The 26,155-nt window shown below is 42.2% G+C and overlaps 1 protein-coding gene across 2 annotated transcripts in view; it reads right to left on the bottom strand.

The window, feature by feature from the left end:
- Positions 1–11,564: 11,564 nt before the first annotated feature.
- LNP1 (leukemia NUP98 fusion partner 1) overlaps positions 11,565–26,155 on the bottom strand; it is a 64,897-nt gene continuing 50,306 nt past the window's right edge. Inside the window, exons 4-5 of one of the 2 annotated variants that reach the window (XM_069761033.1) lie at positions 13,994–14,086; positions 11,565–12,262 (exon numbers count right to left, since the gene is read on the bottom strand). In XM_069761033.1, the coding sequence (XP_069617134.1) occupies positions 12,155–12,262; positions 13,994–14,086 (201 nt within the window). In that variant the 3' untranslated portion in view covers positions 11,565–12,154. Of the gene's footprint in view, positions 12,263–13,695; positions 13,758–13,993; positions 14,087–26,155 lie in introns of those variants that run through there. The other variant, XM_069761034.1, reaches the window with a different exon arrangement.

Raw genomic sequence — 26,155 nt, 5'->3', positions numbered from 1 at the left:
TTTTTTTGTGATCTGGGGCTGAGTGAGGTCTTTTTTTTGCGTGCCGAGCTGACATTTTTTTTATTGATAGCATTTTGGTGTAGATACGATCTTTTGATCTCCCTTTATCGTATTTTATTGCAATGTAGCAGCCGTCAAAAAAAACATAATTCTGGCGTTTTTAATTTTTTTCTTGTTACGCCTTTTACCGATCGGGTTAATTCTTTTTTTTTTATATTCATAGATCGGACGATGTAATGAGCCAAACAGAGGCTGCTGGTTCTTTTAAAACCTATGGTCTGATCGATGTCACAGAAATGTCAACCAATGTATACAGCACTCTCTTAGCCCAAACGGTGCATACATATAGGACTCCCATTCATGTGACACTTGCATTGATTAATGAAGTACTCAAACATATATTTAGGATTCCTATCTATAAGAACCTTATATTAATTATTAAGATATTTATGTTAAATAATCAAAATGTATCAATAAAGTGCATATCTACTCTCATACAAAAGGGGCAACAGTATAACTTGCTGCCGTCCATTATATGTAAAAGGACGAAGAAGAGTAATACAACATATCTCACCAAGGTACAATTATTATCCAACCAAACCTAAATCAAAAACACAAAACTTCCCAATAGTTCCTTCTCTTGGCAGGAGACCAATTAGAACATCTCATTAATGTTAATTTTTATTTAAAAATAGTATTCAATTACAAAATAATCAGCATGATTTACAGTATTATTTATATTACATAATGGAGTTATGAAGAAAGGCCAACACACGTGCTTACCAGGAGCAGAATCACCAGAACAAGAAATTTTCTCAGGAGGATATCAAGAGGAAGAGTGATCCCAAGAGGAATTATAAACAAAAGAAATGGGAGTCCTATTGTATATGTTTGCACCTATGCACCGTTTGGGCCAAAGGAGTGCTGCATACATTGTACTAATGATTTGTGGCGGCCCAGGGTCCTGGTCATCCCAGTAGCATCGCTTTCCTCACTTGGAAGCGATAAAGGATATATTTTATCAGGTAATCACCATACACACAACATGTTCACACTCCAGGCCACAAGGGTGAGCTTTTGATCTTATTTCTAGGTGACTCCCCTGCATATAGAGATATATTGTGGTTTGGAGGGAAAGTCAGTCAGAAAGTGCCAGGAAGCAGACTGGAGCAGTCTAAGGCAGGAAGAACGTATGAGGGGCCGTGCAGCCACGAGAAAGTGCTGCAGCTGCCCGATAGAGATACAGAAGGAAAGGACATCGTTCAGTGAGAGTGAAGGAGAGCGAGGCACAGGCGAGGACACCAGGGGGAGGACAGCAGCGAGTAGACTGTCTCCCTGGCAAAGCGAAGATAACTGGTAGCCGGACCACCGAGGTTGTGAGGGAATCTAAGACTTACATCAGAGGCCGGCAGGACAGCTGAATTTCAAGTTACCTGTCCGCCACACACACCTGAAGACTCAGTAACACATAGAGCCCGGGGCGTGATAGAGTCCCTGTAAAAAGGCTCGAGTTACCTGTCATATAGGTATTGTCCTATCCTATATGGGGGACAGAGAGAAGAACTGTGAGGACCTTATCTGAAGCCACAGGCAGTAAGGGACTACAACACCACCGTGCTAGAGGAAGGCTTTTAACTCCACCTGGTAAAGGGGACTCTGGATTCGCTTCCAAGCCGGCCGAACCCTGCCTGCCCTATGATCTGGAACCCTGGACTGTGGCTGCCTGAAGTCTTCAGTAAACCAGGTAAAGAGACTGCAAACCTGTGCCCTCGTTCCTTACTGCACCATTCACCACCATCTTCCATCTACACACCGGGAGCCCTGGGAATATACTTCACCTGTGGGAAGTTATACCATCTAGCTGCAATAACATCACCCTAGAGGACCCCTTAAAGCAGCGTCGGTCCCTACTGACCGAATACCACAGGTGGCATCACGAATATAAACTTTATTTAATTTCCCTTTTACATGGGCGCCCAGGACCACGGATCCACCGTGACATCCCCCTGTGAACACCGGACCCGGTGCCGGGTACCCCACGTGTTGTGAATTCAGCTTTTGGGCTCCCTCCGGTGGTTGTAGAGGGTAATGCAGTTGTGCCTGGATTTTCCATGGTTACAGCTACATAATCCGGTGTTAGACTGGAAATCCATGTCTGTGACTAGTTGGGGTTGTCAGGGGGTTCATGATCAGGTTCCTTTGATGTCAATTTCCTCTTCCCCCTCTTCTGAAGTTCCTGAGTTTTTGTCAGACTTTCAGGATGTATTCGATGAGCCCAAATCCAGTTCCCTTCCACCGCATAGGGACTGTGATTGTGCTATTGACTTGATTCCAGGTTGTAAGTTCCCTAAGGGCCCATTCAATACTCGTACCGTTACTGGTTGAGCTAGCATAACCAGGGGTCTTGCGTGACGTTGGGCGAAGGCAGAAGACATAAAATTGCCCTCCGCCCCAGAATCCACGCAGAGCTCTACCGAGTGAGTGAATGAGCCTATTGTTATTGTCCCCTTAAAGGACAAATTGGAGGCAAGCGTCGCCGTGTCTAGTGTACCTCCACCTACTACCACTAGATGCTGATGTTTCGTCAACCACTGGAAACATCTGGTGGCAAGATGTCCTGAACATACCGCCATGCAGAGCTATATTAAGGAGTCTTTGGAGAAAGGGCATATTCGGCCATCTTCTTCACCATTGGGAGCGGGGTTCTTTTTTGTTGCCAAGAAGGATGGATCCTTGAGACCCTGTATTGATTATCGCCTCTTGAATAAGATCACGGTCAAATTTCAATACCTATTGCCTTTGCTTACTGATTTGTTTGCTAGGATTAAGGGGGCTAGCTGGTTTACTAAGATTGACCTTCGAGGGGCATATAATCTTATTCGTATCAAGCAGGGTGACGAATGGAAAACTGCATTTAATACGCCTGAAGGCCATTTTGAATACCTTGTGATGCCATTTGGACTCTCTAATGCCCCATCTGTGTTCCAATCCTTCATGCATGATATCTTTCGGAGTTATCTTGATAAATACATGGTTGTATATTTGGATGATATTTTGATTTTTTCCAATGATTGGGAGTCTCATGTGAAACAGGTCAGGATGGTATTTCAGATCCACCGTCATAATGTTTTATTTGTGAAGGGGTCAAAGTGCCTCTTTGGAGTGCAGAAGGTTTCTTTTTTGGGTTTCATTTTTCCTCCCTCATCTATAGAAATGGATCCGGTTAAGGTTCAGGACATTCATGATTGGATTCAGCCCACATCTGTGAAGAGCCTTCAGAAATTCTTGGGCTTTGCTAATTTTTATCGTCGTTTCATTGCCAACTTCTCCAGTGTGGTTAAACCTCTGACCGATTTGACCAAGAAAGGCGCTGATGTGACGAATTGGTCCTCTGCGGCTGTTTCTGCCTTTCAGGAGCTTAAACGCTGATTTACTTCTGCCCCTGTGTTGCGTCAGCCAGATGTTTCTCTTTCATTTCAGGTTGAGGTTGACGCGTCTGAGATTGGGGCAGGGGCCGTTTTGTCTCAGAGGAATTCTGATGGTTCCTTGATGAAACCGTGTGCCTTCTTTTCTCTGAAGTTTTCGCCTGCGGAACGCAATTATGATGTCGGCAATCGGGAGTTGTTGGCTATGAAGTGGGCATTTGAGGAGTGTCGACATTGGCTTGAGGGGGCCAAGCACCGTATTATGGTCCTGACCGATCATAAGAATCTGATTTACCTCGAGTCTGCCAAACGGCTGAATCCTAGACAGGCTCGATGGTCCCTGTTTTTCTCCCGTTTTGATTTTGTGGTCTCGTACATTCCTGGTACTAAGAATGTTAAGGCGGATGCCCTCTCTAGGAGTTTTTTTCCTGATTCCCCTGGGGTTCTTGAGCCGGTCGGCATTTTGAAGGAAGGGGTGATTCTTTCTGCCATCTCCCCTGATTTGCGACGGGTTCTTCAGGAATTTCAGGCTGATAAGCCTGACCGCTGTCCTGTGGGGAAACTGTTTGTTCCTGATAGATGGACTACTAAAGTGATTTCTGAGGTTCATTGTTCTGTGTTGGCTGGCCATCCTGGGATTTTTGGTACCAGAGATTTGGTTAGTAGGTCCTTTTGGTGGCCTTCTTTGTCGCGGGATGTGCGTTCTTTTGTGCAGTCCTGTGGGATTTGTGTGCTGGCTAAGCCTTGCTGTTCCCGCGCTAGTGGGTTGCTTTTGCCATTACCGGTCCCCGAGAGGCCCTGGACACATATTTCTATGAATTTTATTTCCGATCTTCCTGTTTCCCAAAGAATGTCGGTTATCTGGGTTGTCTGTGACCGATTGTCTAAGATGGTTCATTTGGTGCCTTTGCCTAAATTGCATTCTTCTTCTAATTTGGTTCCGTTGTTTTTTCAGCATGTGGTGCGTTTGCATGGTATTCCGGAGAATATTGTGTCCGACAGAGGTTCCCAGTTTGTTTTTAGGTTTTGACGGGCCTTTTGTGCCAAGCTGGGCATTGATTTGTCTTTTTCTTCTGCATTTCATCCTCAGACAAATGGCCAGACTGAGCGAACTAATCAGACCTTGGAGACCTATTTGAGATGCTTTGTGTCTGCTGATCAGGATGATTGGGTGGCTTTTTTGCCATTGGCCGAGTTTGCCCTTAATAATCGGGCTAGTTCGGCTACTTTGGTTTCGCCTTTTTTTTGTAATTTTGGTTTTCATCCTCGTTTTTCTTCTGGGCAGGTTGAGCCTTCTGACCTTCCTGGTGTGGATTCTGTGGTCGACAGGTTGCAGCAGATTTGGGCTTATGTGGTGGACAATTTGGTGCTGTCTCAGGAGGAGGCTCAACGTTTTGCTAATCGTCGTCAGTGTGTTGGTTCCCGGCTTCGGATTGGGGATCTGGTTTGGTTATCTTCCCGTCATGTTCCTATGAAGGTTTCTTCCCCTAAGTTTAAGCCTCGATTTATTGGTCCTTATAGGATTTCTGAGATTATTAATCCGGTGTCCTTTCGCCTGGCGCTTCCGGCCTCGTTTGCTATTCATAATGTCTTCCATAAATCTTTGTTGCGGAAATATGTGGAGCCCGTTGTTCCCTCTGTTGATCCTCCGGCCCTTGTATTGGTCGATGGGGAGTTAGAATATGTTGTTGAGAAGATTTTGGATTCTCGTTTTTCGAGGCGGAAGCTTCAGTACCTTGTCAAGTGGAAGGGTTATGGTCAGGAGGATAATTCTTGGGTTTCTGCCTCTGATGTCCATGCCGTTGATTTGGTTGGTGCCTTTCATCGGGCTCATCCTGATCGGCCTGGGGGCTCTGCTGAGGGTTCGGTGACCCCTCCTCAAGGGGGGGTACTGTTGTGAATTCAGCTTTTGGGCTCCCTCCGGTGGTTGTAGAGGGTAATGCAGTTGTGCCTGGATTGCAGGAGTGGACATGTGTATCTACTAATTGCAGGACTGACTGGGGTATATAGCTTTGCAGGATCCTTTAGTCAGTGCCAGTTGTCCATTGTTCTTGAAGGATTCACTTCCTGCTGGTCTCTCCAGTTTGCTGTGCTTTTCTACAAAGATAAGTCCTGGCTTTGTTTTTGCTGTCCACCTGCTGTGGACCTTAAAGTTCTGTGCATTTTCATGTTTTTGTCTTGTCCAGCTTAGTCTGTGAAGGATTTTTTGCAGCCTAGCTTTTTCTCTGGAGATGCAGATATACCCCCCATGTCTTTAATCAGATGTGGTGATCCGTATTTTCTGCGGTGGATATTTTCTAGTGTTTTATACTGACCGCATAGTACTCTGTTCTATTCTTTCTTTTTAACTAGTATGGCCTCCTATGCTAAAATCTGATTTCATTTCTGCGTATGTTATTTCCCTCTCCTCTCACAGTCAATATTTGTGGGGGGCTATCTATCCTTTGGGGATTTTCTCTGAGGCAAGATAGGTTTCCTGTTTCTGTCTTTAGGAGTAGTTAGATCTTAGGCTGTGCCGAGGGGTCTAGGGAGTGTTAGGTACCCCCCACGGCTACTTCTAGTTGCGCTGCTAGGTTCAGGGTTTGCGGTCAGTACAGGGACCACCTTCTCCAGAGTCCGTCTCATGCTGCTCCTAGGCCACCAGATCATAACACCCACGGCCCTGGCGGGCGACTCAGATTTACATTGCATGCGGGATGACTCCATTATTCAATCACATTGTGGACTTGTGCAGACGCAGTCTATTATTCTGACATGCGTGGTATATCCCCATAGTCACCAACGCATCTGCGCAGCTGTGGGTGCGTCAGCAAGTACACCCGGAAGGAATGTCCCTCCAGCATGACTCGCGGCAGGGTACACCCAAAAGTACTAGAGGTGAATGGTACAATTTATCATTTGAATCCCCGCTGGGACCTTCTGAGTGGCAGTGAGTACAGCAATGGAAGTAGATACATTCTCGAGCAAGAGTCATTTTACTCTTATAAAGTACTAGCTGAAGAGCCCGGCATTGCCCGGATTTAGTAACTAACTGTGGTTAGTTATCACAAATTATAATGATTATATTGCACATAAAAACATTTCACATCATATTTTCAACACTACAGATTTGCAACACAAATTAACAAAATGATTATCCAAGTATTGTTAGTATTTTATTTTCAACTCATTCAAGAGCCTTTTGATAAACAACATTTTTGGCTTTTCCTTCCGGTGCAAAGATGAACAACATATTTTTGGCAGTTCCAACTCTTGAACAGGCCACACAAAGTTGTCCATGAGTAAAGCATGGAGTTTTCAAATCGATCCCTACTACTTTCATGGACTGTCCCTGAGCCTTGTTAATGGCAAATTCCAGTCCAAACGGAAACTGGAGGCATTTAAAATCAAAAAGCAAATCAGATGGAATGAGTGGAATTCTTGGAATGAAAATGTCCTCTCTCTACTTCATCATTAGTTCAATTTTTCTGGAGTTCAATCACTGCCTGATCACTTCCTTTGTAGACATATTTGAATATTTACTTGAGTCATTTCACAGAGTGGCAAGATTCGACATTGATGTGGGCCTGGAAATTTTTTGAGAGCAGAGGATTGTAAGGCACCACCCACTTGTCAATTTCTATACAGGACTGACGTGGGCATAGTAACTAACTGTGGTTAGTTATAATAAATTATAATGATTATCCTCCATCCCATAGTCCTGTGCCCATATAACCATCATACATATCCTCCATCCCATAGACCCGTGCCCATATACCATCATACACATCCTCCATCCCATAGTCCCATGCCCATATACCCATCATACACATCCTCCATCCCATAGTCCCATGCCCATATACCCATCATACACATCCTCCATCCCATAGTCCCGTGCCGATATACCCATCACACATCCTCCATTCCATAGTCCCATGCCCATATTCCCATCATTCATATCCTCCATCCCATAGTCCCGTGCCCATATTCCTAGCATACATATCCTCCATCCCATAGTCCCATGCCTATATACCCATCACACATCATCCCATAGTCGCCATGGCAACCTATTATGACATCTTCGTTACTATGGCAACCATTATGACATAACCGTTACCATTGCAACCTATTATGATATCATCGTCACCATGGCAACCATTATGACATCATCTTTGCCATGGCAACCTTTATGATATAGTCGTCGCCATGGCAACCATTATGACATCATCGTCGATACACACACACACACACACACATACACTCGTTTTTATATCTATTATAATTGTCTAAGGGTTTTTCCGTCTGTCTGTCTGTCTGTCCTGGAAATCCCGCGTCTCTGATTGGTCGAGGCCGCCAGCGACGGGCACAGCATGGCGACGATGATGTCATAAAGGTTGCCTCGACCAATCAGCGACGGGCACAGCATGGCGACGATGATGTCATAAAGGTTGCCTCGACCAATCAGCGACGGGCACAGTCTGCCGCGAATTCGCCTCGACCAATCAGTGACGGGCACAGTATCAATGTAGATGTCATAATGGTTGCCATTGCGATGATGATGTCATAAAGGTTGCGTCGACCAATCGGCGACGGGCACAGTCTGCCGTGAATTCTGGAATCATCATTGTCCATATACTACGGGGACATGCATATTCTAGAATACCCGATGCGTTAGAATCGGGTCACAATCTAGTATATAGATAATTGGATCAGTCATCGTTATGGTGAGTATTCATCGCGCTAAAATACATTATCCATTAGATATATAGCAGTGTTTTGAGTTGCTATACTATACCTTGGTATATCCTTGATTATAATGTTATATGAGCCATGATTGGCCTGTTTTTGGAATTATATGATTTGTTGACCTTTCTGTGACATTAGACCTTAGGTTTTAAAAGGTCCAGCAACCTCTGTTTGGCTAAGTACAGCCTCAACCCTCTGATGATGCCAGCTAGCTGGTGAAACATGTTGGGGAGGCTCAGGAGCAATGTTTAATAGCACTAGTCAGTGAATCAATAGCGTGGAATTGTAATAGGATATAGGTAGTGGTCGCACCTTGTCCTATACCCCTAAATGAAATGAAATATAGCGATTAGGACTGTGACCACCTTTAAAGACACGAGTCTAATCAATAGTATGCTAGCGTGCATTAGGATATGCTGACCAGTTCGGTTTTTAATACTATTTTCCTTTATTAGTATCATTAAAAGTTAAATATTATGGTCTTCAGTTAGTTTCTATTTCCCTTTTGGCAATTTGTGATTTATATTATATGGTTACCCTACACTGACTTTTGGACAGCAATTTGTTTGTTATTAAAGGATAGTGCCAAAGGGGCATCATGATGAATTAGTGCAATATTCCACCTGAGAGAACCACAATTTCCTTGAGGGGGATGGGTGGAATGTGGCCCGTGATTGAATACATAGTTCATATTAAAATGGTTGCCCACTACTTAAAAAACTAATTTGCTATCCTCACAGAGAGGAGCTAGAAGAGCACAGCATCTGATTTCTCCTACTTCTGCATTGATTAGAAGCACTTCACCTTCATATTAAACCATCTAAGTTTCTTTTAGCAGTGCATGGGTCAATCTGCTCAGTTGAGAGCTCCTGGAAGCTTTCCTGCATTATGGCTCTTGCTGTGCACTGTTAGCCACTCCCATCTCCTGTATAATCTGTGTCCTGACTAGCACTTAGTGTCAGAGATAGCTTAAGCTGCATGGCTGGAGGTTGTTGGTGGTTACCCTTGGAGAAGAATTTTGGTGGATTTATCAGTGACTGTTTCTAGGTTTTGAGTGTGTGATAATTCCTTTTCTTCTCCTTTTGTTTAACCCCATCCTCCACTCCCCGTCATTTACCTCTATTGTTTATGTGTGTATATTTGTGTATTTGGTGTTTTCTTTTATCCCTGTAGGTATTACCTTGTTAGTCTGGTTGGTGTATTACGGTACACTACTACTCCCCTCTTTCCTGCATGGGAGAGGGGTACAGACTGAGGGCGGATTCAGGAGCTAAGGCAAGGTACGTGGCCCTGATGTCTTCATCATCATCAGAAGTAATCCGTGGAACAGGGCCAGCTAGGGAACCCCTAGCATTAGGGACAGGGAAGGAATCCCTGTTCCTCCTGGTCCTGGGACACCTGACAACAGAGTCGTGACATAAACAGTGTATGGAGTAGAAAAGTCAGTAAATATAAATAATATGACCATTGTTTTACAACAGTTATCACATATACTTGGACTCCTTTTTGCAGCTGGGACACAAATCCAGAACTTAGAATGGACTTACATAGTAGTAAATGGTAGGTATGCGGCTCTCCGAAGAGATGGGTAGGTGCCTAGGTAGGGTTCCAATGCGCAACAATAGGTAGATGAATACTCAGGACTCAAATGGATGAAATGTAAAAAGGAATATTTATTCATGCAATCTAATAAATCCAGGGTATTAACTTTTCAGTCCTATATCTGGACCTTCATCAGAATGATGCAGATTGCATGGGGTCAAGAAGAAGTAGACTATAAGCAGCGCTTTGGAGTGTGCTACATATGGATGTGCAGCGCTGAATGGACTTACATCATTGGATGAGTATACGCCAAACAAAATTGTTTGCTGTTTCAAAATGCAAAGAAAAGGCTTTTGCAAGGCATTTTAAATATGCTCTTAAATTTGAGTTCTGCATTTGTTTTGCATGAATAAGAAGAATCAAATCCATCACATCACAAACACTAATAACTTATAGTGGCCTCGGAACGGCTTTCATCATGGTGTTCATCACATTTAAAAGGAAACAGTAATACCGCTTTCCATCAACAGAATCTAATGAAACCTTTAATGCGAATGTGAAGACAATCTATGCTTCTAATGCATCTAAAATAAGAAATGAAGCAACTTTGCACTGAGTCTGAATTATATTCTGTGTCTACAGCTCCTACGCAGAGCTATGTGATCAATCCCGTTTTTACAAAAAAATACATGTGTAGTCTGATCCTGTAGTCATATAGCCTACGATGTGTTCCCCAACTTTTACTAACATATATCTGTACACAGGCCGGACTGGCCATTTGGCAATTCTGGCAAATGCCAGAAGGGCCGGTCTGGTTGTGGGCCGCCTTGTCTGCTAAGTTGTTAACAGAATCAATGTTCTCAAGACACCCATACTGTTAACAGTTGTGGCGGAGCACAAAGCCGGTCACTCAATCACTTACCCCAGCAGGCCGTGGGTCTAATTAGAAATATTGGTGTTGTAGTAAATCTTCCTTTCCTCCATCCAGGGTAATAGTAGTAATATATCCCATCTGGTACTTGGGGACAGGGACAACATGGGCCTGTGTGATTTCAAATGCCAGGGCTGAATTTCATCCCCAGTCCGTACCTGTTTGTACAGTAGTAAGAGATAGTGGACTGACAGAGGGCAGTTGGCTGTGAGATCAGACTACACAGAGGTTTTTTGTAGTCTGTTACCACGGCGACACACAGTTCTCCATAGGGAACTTTTTAACGAAGACTTTTTGAAACCTGTTTAAGCTTTTTGAAAAGTTGCTTTATTTTATATTTAAAAAACAAATGTGGAATAAATGTCATGGTGGATCTTCCCATTGAGGAAAACCTTTATTTTACATTACAGATAACAAATGTTACTATCCTGCCATTCACAAGGTCCGAGGGACACAACAAGTGATATATCAGCTGCTCTATTGAATGCAGGTGCGTGTTGGGCTATCGTTATTGTGAGTGACAGCCCAGTTGCCCAATCAGTGGTAGGGGCATGGTGAGTTGTCAGCATTGTGAGTGACACACCAGCCACTCCATTAGTCAGGCTTGCTGGGTTTTATCCAGGTGTCTCCCATTCTGAATCATTGCCTGGCTATTTAGTTAGTTAACAATGGTTAGATCATTGCTAGTCATTGCTTTAGCTCGGTCGTGTGTGGACCTTGTTCTCTACTGCCCGACCTTGGACCTTGCCTTTGACCATCCATTTGTCTAGCCCCTTTTTCTCGATCTACCTCCCCGGAATTCTTACCTCAGACTGTGAGCTGTTTACGCTTTTGTCTTGCCCCTCTGACCCTGGACCTCTTGACTCCCCTGGCTCATGGCTTGTCCACGAGAAGTGACGTTTACAAGCGTCACAACAAACAACAAAAAAAACCATTAAATACCAAATACGTAACTTTATTTACAACGCAGCTGCATGATAAAAAAAAAACTAGAGCTGACATTTAGGCTATGTGCACACGTCAGGATTTCTTGCAGAAATTTCCTGAACAAAACCAGGCACTTTCTGCAAGAAATCCGCATGCGTTTTTTTCCGCGTTTTTCTCACATTTTTTGTGGGGTTTTTTGCGGATTTTTTGCGTTTTTTTCCGGAGATCTCCCAATGCAATAATATAGTGGGAAATCCGCAAAAAATCCACAAAATTAATGAACATGCTGCATTTTTTAACCCCGATGCGCTTTTTTCGCCAAAAAAATGCAACATATGCACAAAAATTGCGGAATGCATTATAAATGATAGGATGCATATGTATGCGTTTTTGTAATGCATTTTTATTGTGAAAAATCCGGAACATGTGCACACAGCCTTAAAATACTAAAATATTCTGTTCCACAAAATGTAAATATCTGTAAAAATAAGAGTCTAAATTAAAAAAAAAAGTCAAAGCGCTGAACACCTGTAAGTGGCAAACGCCGGTTTCAGGCACTGTAAGTCCTTTGCAGCTGTAGAAAAGAGATTTATAGGTTTATTCTTCATGGAACTTTCATCCGAGAAAAAAATAAGAAAAAAGACTTGGATGTGATGACCTGCACTCGACACGTTGGACACGTCTGCTTCTTGCACAGCCATTTTTCTATACACTGTGGAGGAGAAACAGTTCAGGAAACGTCATAATACATTTTGAAGAGTAATTTTGGTCAGTGTTACTGAGAACCTCGCCAATGTTCACGGCAGGATAGCAGAAGTAAGATGTCTGCCTCCAGGATATGAATACTGGATTGTTTATATAGACTACATCTCATGTAGCATTTGCCACACGCTTAGTCGCCAGCACCTGAGTGTGACTGATATATCTATGCCCCCTACAGATATGCCAGTTCTTAAAGGGGTTGTTCAGTTTCAAATATAATGCATTCATCTCTGCATTTTGTTTTAAAAACAAAGCTATACTCGCCTTCCCCGGATCCCCAGCTCCCGGTATGTGGCATTGGATCAGGCGCAGACATTACCTTGACAGCCCTTGGCAATCAGTGAGCCTAGCGGCTCTGAGAGGGTCAATCCCGTGAGGAAGAAAAGAGACGGCAGCACCACAGCCAATGTTAGACACCGGGAATAGAAGTGGACATTCACCCGTGGACTCCAGGAAAGTGGACTCAGCGCAGTTTGGAATTTTTAAAAACAAGATGCAACAAGGGATGAATTATATTCGAAAGGGAACAATCCCTTTGAGTTTTCTAATAACAATTTAAAGAAGCACTTCAGCAATATATGAAGCACTTCAGCAATATTCACACATGTAGTGATAACTCACTAGTAGTGATGAGCGAATATACTCGTTACTCGAGATTTCTGGAGCACGCTCGGGGGTCCTCCGAGTATTTTTTAGTGCTCGGAGATTTAGTTTGTCTTGTCGCAGCTGAATGATTTACATCTGCTAGCCAGCATAAGTACATGTGGGGATTCCCTAGCAACCAGGCAACCCCCACATGTACTTATGCTGGCTATCAGATGTAAATCATTCAGCTGCGGCAAGAAAAAATAAATCTCCGAGCACTAAAAAATACTCGGAGGACCCCCGAGCGTGCTCCAGAAATCTCGAGTAACAAGTATATTCGCTCATTACTACTCACTAGCAATATTCTAGCTGTCTGACTTGTGTCATCTCAGCTCACTTGCTCCCATATATTTTTTTTTTTTTTCGTATTAGACAACTGTGATCTCAAGTCTGACCACCAGTCCAGTACATACTGGTGTAGACAGGAAGTCAGTTTCTGACTTCCTATTAATTACAGGATAACAGCATTATCTAAAAAATCACTCCTGGCAACTCACAGACCCTTTCCCACTCCACCTAGCTCCATCTTCTCTATGTCCCTTCATGAATCTGAATATATCTTTTCTGACTTAAAGGGGTTTTCCATTAATATGATATTGATTACCTAAATTTAGTTCAATAATATTAGACGGGGACAATTTTAAGTGGGGGGCAGATACCCGGAAACCCTACTGAACAGCCGTTGCCAACTCCAGCAGAGGCTGCTAAACTGTGTGATGGAGCTGCGGTGGTCCTCTTCATACAGTCTTTACATATGGTTACTGCCAGAGCTGACCGGAGGGGGTGTTCCACCATTATTCCTGAAATATAGGTCATCAATGTTATAATAGTGGAAAATCCTTTTATATAAGCGAGCATCTTATTTTCATTACTTAATGCAAAATTGGGTCATTAGTTAGATACCAGTGCATGAAATGATAAAATAACAAGTATTACAGTGCAGAGTTAGATGACCGTATTTGTTCTCCGCAACATAAATCTAAGAAAATGATCTGCATAGTGGTTAGGAAATCTATAAAGTTGACCATTTTCGTACCTCCTTATGGAATCTATGGGAGCAATGCAGTTCCCAGATGCTGTCAGTATGAAGGTCGTCCTGGCAAATGACACAGGGGTCCTCATCTTCATCCTTCAAAGGAAAACAAATCATTATCATTCTAATTACTATACCCGTCCTGTATCTGCTTTACAAGGTCATGGACACACGAATCAGAGATGACACGCAAAGGCCTGAGGTTACAATAGTTGAGTCCTGGATGGCAGCCCAGTTCTAAATTAGTGTTGGCGAGTTTGAATAAATTAACCTTTTAATTGAGGATACCGGGAGACCCATTTATTCTCCTAAGGGTGGGATGAATTTAAAATAATTTTTACTATTTTTGATGTCTGTTCTCGGGCCTCATCACTTTAATGAACCCATTTGGCATTATGTAGGATGTCCAAATTAATAGGAGATGAAAGGCTTGAGCCATCGCAGTGGTCTAGGGAAGGAATAGTGGGTCCTATGTGTAATCTGCCAGGGACACTCGCTCTGCACACCCTATGGCTACACCTTGTCTTCCTCTTTTCATAAGAGGCACAATGGTGACCAAGATAAGACAAGCAATAGAAGACGATCGGAGTGGTATGTGGATATGGACAATTTTACTGAGTGAGGAATATAAAAGGAATTTGAGAAGTCCTGGTTTATGATGGCTCAGTGTGTCCATCACCTGAACTTCCCGTGTCTAAAAATAATTTTATACTTCCTTCTTTCTGATAGCTAAAAGAAGAAAGTGTGAAAAAAGGATAGCTTAATTTGTCTTAAAGCACCACTCCAGTGGGTTTTTTGTTATTTCAGCACTGGAGTGGTGCTACTAATCTATGTTATGTGAGCCTAGTCTTATACTCACCAGCCACAATCTTCAGCAACTGCTCAAGACCTACCGGTGCGATGCCAGGAACAGCTGAAGATAGCAGATGGTAAGTATAAGACTGGGGGCAGGGAACTTAGATTAGTAGCACCACTCCAATGTTGCAATAAAGAACCCCCTGGTGCTTTAAAGAGTATACAAAATCTAGTAAAAATGTGCATGTTTTGTAGGTCCCTAAACTCCCTACAGGTGGATAGGGCTCCAGGTCCTGACATATTCATCTGCTCAGAAGTGCACTGTTCAGGAGGCAGAACACAGATCGTGCCTGTGCACCTCTGCACTCCTGAGCTGTCTTTGGAGCAATCGGTGGGGGTGACAGGACCTGACCCCCCCCCCCCACACATCTACAGGGAATTTAAGAAACTACAAAATGTTTAAAAAAAAATTCACTGTAACAGAAAGCTGGTTTAATGCAGTGATGACAAGTGGGTGAGGGTCTGAGTCCTATAAACCTACATCAATAGTGCGCACGTGCAAGAGAATCGGTGTACGCTGCTTTGCTTGTGCTCTGCTCCTACAGTGTTTTTTTTTTTTTTTTTTTAGAAAACAAGGTTCCAAAATTAATTTATTCTTTCCAGTTGTAGTCTTTCATAAGGTAGTCCATCTGGAATATAGATTTTTTTTTCTTTTTGATAAGTATACCATGCTCAGATTTCTACAGCACCTGAAGCCCTGGCGAGAGCATATGCACCAATATTGCCCCACTGTCTTTAATGCTGGTTGGCATGACTCTACGTAGGAATACTCTCCCTGAGGACTGAGGCATCAGCACATCAATAATCCTTACATGGTTGGGAGAGTTCTCTGCATTTGTCACCTACATTCCACGCCTGATAGTATATAGTGCAGTTTGCCAGGGCGTAAAGGAGACAAATGTAAAGTCTGCCCTTCTGCATTATGAGCTGCTAGATGTAAGCAGTGGGTGTATTTTGATAAAGCTGATTGTTAGAAAAAGGCAAACAAAAGCATGCAAACATAAAACTGTTAGTGATCCACATAGAAAACAACAAGACGTTACGGAGGACGAAGTGTGGTCATCCCAGCATTGGACAGGAAGCCGTCATTCTGTTTAGGTTCTAAAAGGAACCCGTCATGGTGTACATGAAGTTCGATCTGTGGACACCACGGTGTAGAGAAGGAGAAGCAGTAGAATAATATACATTTGATTGGAAAAAGTTTCAGTAAGACTTGCATTTTGTTCATTGAAATCCCTGGGGTTTGTGTGTCAGTCCAGTGGGCGGTCCTATTTAGTGACTGACAGCTATCTCTGCATACAGAGAAGACTGCACCTCACTGAGTAGAGCCGCCCCCTGGACTCATATACACACAGCAACAGAGATTTCAATCAATAAAGCACAAATTTTACCCTAAAGGCTATGTTCCCACCATGAGTTTTTGGTGAGTTTTTTGACGCTGGGTATTTTTGCTGCATTAAAAACGCAGCGTCTTAAAGTTCCAGCAAAGTGGATGGGATTTATAGCGATCTCCTGCCCACTGTGCTTCTTTGTAATACAGCTTAAACTGACCTGCGGTTTGTGCTTCAAATCTAACACATGGCAATTTCCCTTGCGGATACGCTGAGTTTTCTGTGTGGAATTTCCCCATAGACTTGTATTAGGTGCAAAAACACATGTATTTTAATGTCCGCTGCGGAAAAGCATCAAAAACATATGTAATCTGCACCTAAGTATGTCAATAAAGTTTTATCAAAGACAAATACCAGGAAGTATCAAAAACAAAGCAGCTTTATTTAAAGCATGACATAGCAACAAAAGCCGAAAATAGCAGCATCAAAACCACGAAATAAAGGCATGTAAAAAAAAACGCACACAAAAATAAAGTAAAAAAACGCAAGTAACCTAATTTAAACAATAGGTGCAGAAATTCTGCAACATCAAAAGCTCATCGTGGGAACGTAGCCTAGGTTTTCCTACAAAAACAACAATCTGTCTGGCTCCTCCTGCTTTATACCATCCCGCCTGCAGATCAGATGCCAATTTCAACGAGGCAGGTTCCCTTTACAGGCATCACCTGAAATGCAAACACAAATCTGCTATTTCCTACTCATGATTGCAGAAACAGCCCCATTAATTTAATAAGGTAATGCACACCATATCTCATACATCCCATTAATACCTCAGGGGCCTCTAGGTATTAAACCTTTAACACATTTTGGCCACTAATCATAGTTATTTATCTGTTCACTTCTCTACCTACGTTTCTGCTACTTCCATCTATCCGCTCATAATACTAATGTTCCCTTGACTAGAAGGTATACAAAGAAAGTTTTAGGAATAAACGTCCGTTCTGAAATCTGAGTGTTGGTTAAAGGGAACCTGTCACCAAAAAACCCCACTATTAACCTTCAAATATGTGGTTAACCTGCAGGTTAATAGTGTTATTATGCTGCCTGCCACCCGCACTTAGCCGAACACTGCGGGGAGAAACTTCCGTTTATTTCCCCAGCCCTGCAGCATTCAGTTTCGGTCACGGTGGCACTGGTTCAGTCACCGCGGCACTAGTTCAGTCACCGCTCAGAGTATAATGTGCACTCAGCCTCTACCGGGATCCAAGGGATAATGTTTCTCCTTGTGGAGAGTGACATGTCAAGCCTGACATGCCGAGGTGAGGAGACTTTTAAGCTGCAATGCTAGTCTGGTAAATTTAAAAACTGTCTGTTCAGAGAGGAGGAGTACTAGAACTCTAGTGCCCCCTATAGGAAGTAGCAATCCTAAAAGATAATATCAGCTCGGCATGTCAGGCTTGACATGTCACTCTCTGCAAGGAGAAACGTTACCCCTTGGATCCTGGTCAGACGCCTCTCACAGAGCCAAACCAGATCTCACACTTTGCACTGATGAGGGGCAGTACCCCAAAACAGTGTCTGCAAATTGAGATTCTGGTTTTGGCTTTTATCCTAAATCATGTAACAAGGCTCATTGGAAGGTTGATATTGACTTTTAGGATTGCTACTTCCTAACATTAGAGTTCTGGTCCTCCTCCTCTCTGAAGACACACTCGGCCTCTACTGCACACTTCTTCCGAGTTGTGTCAGCTCATGGGAATGAATCGCTCACATGAGTAAGGCTAGGGTCACATTGCGTTAGTGCAATCCGTTTAGCGCTAGCGCTAGCGGGTTGCGCTAACGCAATGTTTTTAATGGGGTCGCGTCCAGGGGTCGCGGTAACGTCCCCGCTCTCGCAGATCCCCGATCTGCGAGAGCGGGGAACGGACCGTGGAAGCAGCGTCCGCAGCGCGCCAGGAAACACCGGCGCGTCGCTAGCGCGTGCCGAACATGGCACGCGCCAGTGCTGCGCGTTCCCATTGCCGTGAATGGGCGCGCTAACGGACGCGTTGCACGGCGTTAATTTCGCCGTGCAACGCTGTCCGTTAGCGCTTTCCCATTAACGCAATGGGAACCAAGCCTAAGCCGCTCCCTGTAGACCAGATAATGAGAAACACAACTACATTATTTATCCGATCAGTAAATTGCTTTTTCCTGTCCATAGTAACATGGCTATGAAGGGTGGAGAAAGGCTTATTTTTCATACATGCCTGGAAGAACTTCAGGAATTTCCTATTGTAAATTATGACTATTACACATATAAGGGGACCCATGGTGGATGCATTCTTACATTTGGCAGACATTAAATGTAATCGTATGTTCACAACAGAACAATGCATTGGGATTTTACAACTGGTGCTCCAAAGCTATAGTAGGATTAAAGTTATACTTAAGACTTAAATATATCAACGATCCTCTTAAATGTAGCAGAATAAAGAGTTACAAGGACACTAATCTCTCAGGGATTTATATAGCTTATACTGCTATAAAGTCATCATGTCATATAAACATCTCTGATAAGCCCAAATCCATTGAATCTCTAAAACTTCGATAGCACACATAAACAGCAGCACAAATAGTATTTACCCCCTCTTTATGGTATCTACTGTATGCGAATCTGTCATGAAGACACTGAATGTTATCAGCAATCCTATGATGGTGCCATATAATTTATCTATATTGTGTATCTGGGATCCCGCATGCAAACCTTTTGCCAGAATTACCCCAGGTTAGAAACACAAGACGTGTACAAATGTGTGGTGACATAGCACAATACGTCAAACAACAACATCATGCATAGAATACAGTATGTCATACAAACATAGAAACACAAAAGTGGATAATAACATAAGGTAAAGATACATAATCCTGCCCACTGCGAAGAGCTCACAATCTGGTCATATATTGTACATGGAAGGAAAACACATGGTAACATCAGCTGGGAGTGCGGAACACGTCCAGAAACCTGGAGCTGAAGGTGCATCAGGTGCAAATCCGTGCCATCAGGATTCTCCCAGGAGAGATGATGATAACAGGAGGTTAGATGATTTCAATGAATTAAAATGCTTGTTAGTCATTAGGACTCTGCAATATATCATGCAAATAAGTATAGAGAGATGTAATAAATACGAGAAAGCCACACAACTTATAGCAACACTTTGCGAAAGAAATGTTCCAATTATCTACAATTACTTAATAATAGATAGAATGATAGATAGAAGCATGAATAGAGAGATAGAGAGATAGATAAATAGATAGATAGAAGCATGGTAGATAGATAGATAGATAGATAGATAGATAGATAGATAGATAGATAGATATGAGGATAGATAGATGATAGATAGAAAGATAGATAGATAATAGACAGAGAATAGATAGATAGATAGATAGATAGATAGATAGATAGATAGATAGATAGATAGATAGATAGATAGATACATATGAGGATAGATAGATGATAGATAGAAAGATAGATAGATAATAGACAGAGAATAGATAGATAGATAGATAGATAGATAGATAGATAGATAGATAGATAGATAGATAGATAGATGGAAAGATAGATAGATAGATATGAAATAGATATAAAAATGTGAGGGCAGGACTTTATTTGCCCAAAGGCAACAATTTGGAGTGCTGCCTTGTTTACATTTTTAAAAAAAAAACTTTATATTATGAAACCAGAATCTGGAGGTTTGCTTTCACTAATGATAGAAAAGTAAGAAAAAAAAAAAAGAAACAACACAATCCACTGACATGGTTGTAAAAAGTCCTCCCAGGAAATTAGCCAGGTAAAATCCTCCAACCAGGGCCGGACTGGCCATCTGGCAATTCTGGCAAATGACAGAAGGGCCTGTCTGATCATGGGCCACCCTGTCTGCTACGTTGTTAACAGAATTGGTGTACTCAAGAGCTGTGACGGAGCACAAAGTCGCTGACTCCGTCACTTACCCCAGCAGGCTACAGGTATGATTAGAAATATTAGTCTTGTAGGAAATATTAGTAATATCTTCCATCCGATTCATGGGGACGGGGACAACATGGGCCTGTGTGATTTCAAATGCCAGGACTGAATTTCAGCCCCAGTCCGTACCTGCCTCCAACTATACGAAGCCAGAGTAAAGGCAACACTTCAAGGATAGTCTTTAAAGAGAATCTGTCACCCCTAGATGATTTTGACCTATTACTATGGGCATATCAATGGTTAAAGCAGTATTACCTGTATGCCTCATAGCTGCAGTGTAGATCTTGTGACATGCAGTTATAATGTTATATGCTAATGATTTTTTTCCTGTCTCCAGGGCGTGCAATGCCTGAGAGAAATCACAATCTCCTGACTTCATTATAATGGTACCCACCTCAAATCAGTGTCACAATCACCTGTTCGGCGCTGTAATCCCGCACGTGTGCTATGCACATGTGCGGTTCCTCTAACCTTGTCCGCCCTCCTGTGGGCAGTGTCTGCATTGATCTTCTGTGCAGGCGCGGTGAGCCTGCACAGTAGCAGAGACTCGCCGGCACAGAAGGAAGTCTGAGAGGTGAAGTCATGTACTCACCCATTCACATGGAGTCGATCTTTGACCATTCTTGAACTTCCAATCCGCTATGTACAAGTGGATTGGCGCTAGTTTATGGTCAGTTCGCGCTGAGCCAAGACTCTACGACTGTCCTGTTCCCTGTAGGCAGCATTACCAATATGTTAATAACCTGCATGAATGTACAAATGCTTCTCACTAAAATTACAATATCACCAAAATGTCAATTTATTTCAGCTCTTCAATACAAAAAGTGAAACTCATATAGACGAGCTGAAGGCTGCTTTCAAAGCAACCTGGGCTTCCATAACCCCTCAGCAGCGCCACAGGCTGATCGCCTCCATGCCACGCCGCATTGATGCAGTAATTGATGTAAAAGTAGCCCCGACCAAGTACTGAGTGCATTTACTGAACATACATTTCAGTAGGCCAACATTTTGGATTTTAAAATCATTTTTCAAGCTGGTGTTATAAAGTATTCTAATATACTGAGATAATGACTTTTGGGTTTTCATTGGCTGTAAGCCATAATCATCAACATTAACGGAAATAAACACGTGAAATAGATCACTCTGTTTGTAATGACTCTGTATAATATATGATTTTCACTTTTTGTATTGAAGAACTCTAATAAATTAACTCTTTGATAATATTCTAATTTAGTGAGAAGCCCTTGTATCAACCAGATGATGAACAAGTGTTTTCCTCATTCAGGTTTACAGCAGTGTTCTGATGGGGTCTTCGCTCACCTATATCCCTGGATAATGCTGAAGCTGTAAAGTGACCTGGAATCTCTACAGATAAATCCAACCTTTTGTCCTTTCCAATAAACAGTCGCGCAGAATACCAGATTTCCTTTCAAACTTTTATTCTTGGTTTTTAAAAGCAGAGACGTGAGGCACAAGGTAAATGTGAACAGCGTACATAATATATGAAGATTTCTGGTAAAAACAAAGCATTTGCTTCCATACTGTAAAGGCTACTGGCAAACAGTCCAATCCTGTGCTATACACATATATACTGTATGGCAATTGTGGTGCGAAGAATAATACAATCATACATATATGCACTAATAATGCACAAAAAAACAGGAATTTATTTTTATATACAAATTTGCATACATTGAAGAAGACCTCAGCAATCCAGACATGTCTGTTTTAGTAAATGTTTGTATTCCCTATGAAATAATTCTGGATCCTGTTTCCTTAGGCTTCAGCATTGTGTCGTTCCTCTGTTTATCCTCCTTGAAATGTAAACTAATGAATTGACAACGGGGAGTTACAATTCCACTCATATCAAAGGGGTGTGTCCCTGTGTAGCCTGAGACTGATTGGACAATAGCTGACTGTACAGAGACACACCCCCAGCTGGTAACGCCTATTTGTCACTTTATTCATTAATTTCTATTAGGAATAATAGAGGGACAGGGCTACAGTATTCTAAGAAAAAAAGCTCCAGAAATGTTATATTATGGGAAATATACCGTAACTATATAATAAAATGAACTTTTCAGAAGATCTATGTCGTCTTCTTTATAAACTCGACCTTATGTATACTGAATTATTATATACTGGATGGTTGAACAGTTATAGAACAGTATTGTAACTTATGTATAAGGGTATATCTAAGTGTGAATATATAATATATACATGTTGGTTTTGCAGCAGATTTGTTGCAGATTCCATGGCTAAAGGTAAAATCTGTTAAAAATCTGCAGAAAACAATGTACTTAAAGTTTGTTCTGTAGATCAATTTTCATGCTGATTTTTTTTTCCTGCAGCAAGTGCATTAGATTTCTTAAAATGCCATTCATTTGGCTGCTGTTGCAATATACTGCAGATTTACAAATCTGAAAATTCTAAGCTCATCCACCTCGAGTCCATGTGCCCTATAGAGTGCTGAAGAAGAAAGCTCAAATGACATCCACAAAATTAAGATTAGTTAGCGCCTTATTTTATTTTACTGAAACTTGGCCAATTTTGTATCTTATTTATTTTTACATTTTACTATGAATCACTTAGTATATATTTTTTTTAGATGGAAACTGTTATAAAAGCCAACTTCATACAATACTGATAGGGGCAGATGCAGAATTTCTAAGTGGGTCTCCGAGAGTAGAAGTACATTACAAGGGCCTGTCACTTGATAAGATTAGGAATCTCCCTCTAGTGGCTACAGAAGGAATTATTTTATTTATATTCTACACATTATATCACATCAGCTACTGTAATAAGGCAACAGAAAAAGCACAAATACAATCATATCCGCTTGTACAACATTGCTTAGATTTACTACTTTCATGCAAATGACTTTACTGACATTTTACCCACTATCTACTTGTAGAACCTGTTTAGGCTTTTTATTAGATACCTTGTGCATACATTGTACTATGCGCAATCCTATATAAAGCACATGGTAGAATTCCATTAGTAGAACAATAAGAATGTCTTGTATTTTAAAGGGATTGTCCACTACTAGGACAACCTCTTGAACTAAATATTTGGCCCCGATAAAATAAAAAAAGCTTATACTCACCTCCCGTGCCGGCGTCGTTCCCACGGTGCCGGCGTCGTTCCCGCGGTGCCGGCACTCTCTCTCGCCGGGGTTGTGATGCGGTGTTGTGACACGTGACCCCGGCGCCCAATCAGCGCTGGTGTCACTGTCTCCGCCTACATTTGGATTGAATATGAAGAGGAGGTCCGGGCTGCAGCTGATCCCTGACTTCCTCTTTATGTTCAATCAGTACGTAGGCGGGGACAGTGATGCTGATTGGGTGCCGGCGCCATGTGTCAAAACACCTCACGAGAGCCCTGGGCAGAGCGAGTATCGACACCGCCGGAACGACGTCAGCATGGGAGGTGAGTATACGCTTTATTACTTTCTTGGAGCCAAACATTACGTTTAAGAAGGGGTTGTCCTAGTAGTGGACAATCCCTTTAATATACCAATAACAGCCGCAAATGTCACTATGAGTTCAGAGACCTGGCTCCCTCCCTCAGATTGTGACCACTTACTGAAAAGCCATTTCACAAAGGCAAAGGAAAACTACTGAAGACAGAGGCGAAACTTGAATCTTCTGGGCTCCAATGCAAAATCTGTGCCAAAATATCTGTTCTCAAGCTCTTGAAGCGTATTATCTGATATTATCCCTGGACCCAATTTGGCAGAACCGATAGTATACAACAACACCTGGCTAATGTCTGAAACTTATTTTACATAATTTTATAGATTTTCTCTACTATGGGTGTTAACTGATGCTGCGCAGAATAAGTATGACTTGGTCTCATTTGATAATGTAATAAATAGACAATTTGCATATCACAAGAAAATGTAAACAATTTTGGCCACTAGATGTCTCCCTTCCATTTAACTTGCTAACGACTGCCTGTTGTCAAGTGTAATCCACCTCCAGAAGCCGAGATGGATTACAAGAAGAGGTGATGCCTGTTGGTCTCTCTGCTTATGTACTTCACTTTGTCTGCATGCAGGTATAACAAAGAGGTGGCCATTCAGTTCAGGGCAGGCAAACTATAGGACAATGGTAGGAACAATGCATGCTGAGATGTGAGGGAATGGAAGTTCCTGCACCCATAGTGCTGGAAAAAAGCTAATGAGGAGAAACAGCCAGCTCAAAATGAATGGATGTAAACTACATCGCAGGAGAATCAAGATCTTTTCCAGACATAATAAACTGGTATAAGCACCGCAGTTTTAGCTTCTTGTGGGGGATAAGGGTCTTAAAGCCTCATTCACATGTCTGTTTTGCACGCACGGGTTCTATCCGTTTTTTTTTCCAAATCCAAGAAATCCAATGTGCTGTATACTCCTCTCCCCGACATCGTCCATACACATGACACGGTCGGCCGATCCCACCCGTATCGGTGTATTCAGCCATTATTAATATGATGTGTATGGCGGCATTACCTCTATCAACCGAGATGAATGAGTGTTATAGATCATATCTTACTGTACATTACGTGACAAAGGGGACGTCCTGTTAGGTGATGACTCATATTACACAAAATTATACAATGACATAAAATACAAGTCCAGATATTCCCTTAAAAATCTAACCATAAAGCACATTTTGTCATAAAATACATTTTTACAATTTGTAATACCATTAACATGAAAAAACGGTCTAGAATTTGGCACAGGATTTATCGCTGAGATCGTTACACATGGTATACATGGTATAAGACATTATATAATACTGCACTCAGGCAGCTTTCGTTCTCATATATTATTACACACAATGTTCTCACATAAAATCTTGCACATTCAGCTGGTATAAATTAGCACTGAGATCTCCACTCATCTGCAGAACTATGGGGTCACTTCAAAGCTTTTGCACCTTTTTTTGTCAATTTTTCTGGGTTTTCTGCCTGTTCTTTTTTTAATGGCACCATATTCATCTTTTCATTTGCACCTTTTGTAAATTCGCTTTTTTATATATTTTTTGTCTCTTTTTTTAATGTTTCCAGATGTTTCTGGCCGTTTCATTATTTTTGCGACAACCCAGAGTGATTTTATGCATGGCGGAATTTGTTTGAATTTTTTGCAAACAGGGCACCTCACAAAAAAAAAAGAGTTAAATAGACAAAAATTAAGGCAATTTTTGACTTTCTGCAAAATTCTGCAAAATTCATGAACTGCGTGCACCATTTTGAAAAATTTGGCAAATACAAGCATCACACAAAAAAAAAACAATAAAAGTGACTGAAGAAAAACCATAATTGAGCCTAAGAGACTTGGATGCTACACTTGGCTGTTGTTCTTTGTTAGCATTCTTGGAGACTAGATACAGGAAATATACTTCGATTAGGAATGAGAAAAGACAGCAGAGCGGGCACAATGCTTAAGGAGGTTATCCACTTTTAGGCTATGTTTCCACCTTCCGGAAAGGCAGCGCTTTAGACGCAGCAGACACCTGCCCCATCCAAAGTGCTGCCGGCTTTTGTACGCGCGGTGATTCTGCATGTGTTCATTGAACACATGCGGAATCTCCGCATCCTATACATAGAACGGGGCTATTTATCTTGCGGAGACTGAGCGCCTCCGCAAGATAATTAGACATGCTGCGGTCTATAAAGACGCGCCACATGTGCGTATACGCAGGTCTGCCACCTGTGTCTCTGTACGCATAGTGAATATGGGATTTCATAAAACCCCATCCACTATGCTGTAACATCTGGACGCTGCGGATTGGACGCTGCAACTGTACGCAGCGTCCATTCCGCAGCAAATACGCCACATGGAAACATACCCTCAAAGAACCGTGAAACTCCTTTAAAGCACAAATCCCTCTGTAATGTAATAAGGCAGCGCAGATTGGGCACAATAGCTTTTATACGACGTGTTAGAACACACCTACATATGCAATGTACTGCACGTGCCGGGATGGC

Source organism: Ranitomeya imitator, chromosome 3, assembly GCF_032444005.1.
Source record: "Ranitomeya imitator isolate aRanImi1 chromosome 3, aRanImi1.pri, whole genome shotgun sequence".
In the NCBI taxonomy this organism is placed as follows: Eukaryota; Metazoa; Chordata; class Amphibia; order Anura; family Dendrobatidae; genus Ranitomeya; species Ranitomeya imitator.
Note: the sequence above shows the minus strand (reverse complement) of the source record. Positions and strands in the feature narration are given on the sequence as shown.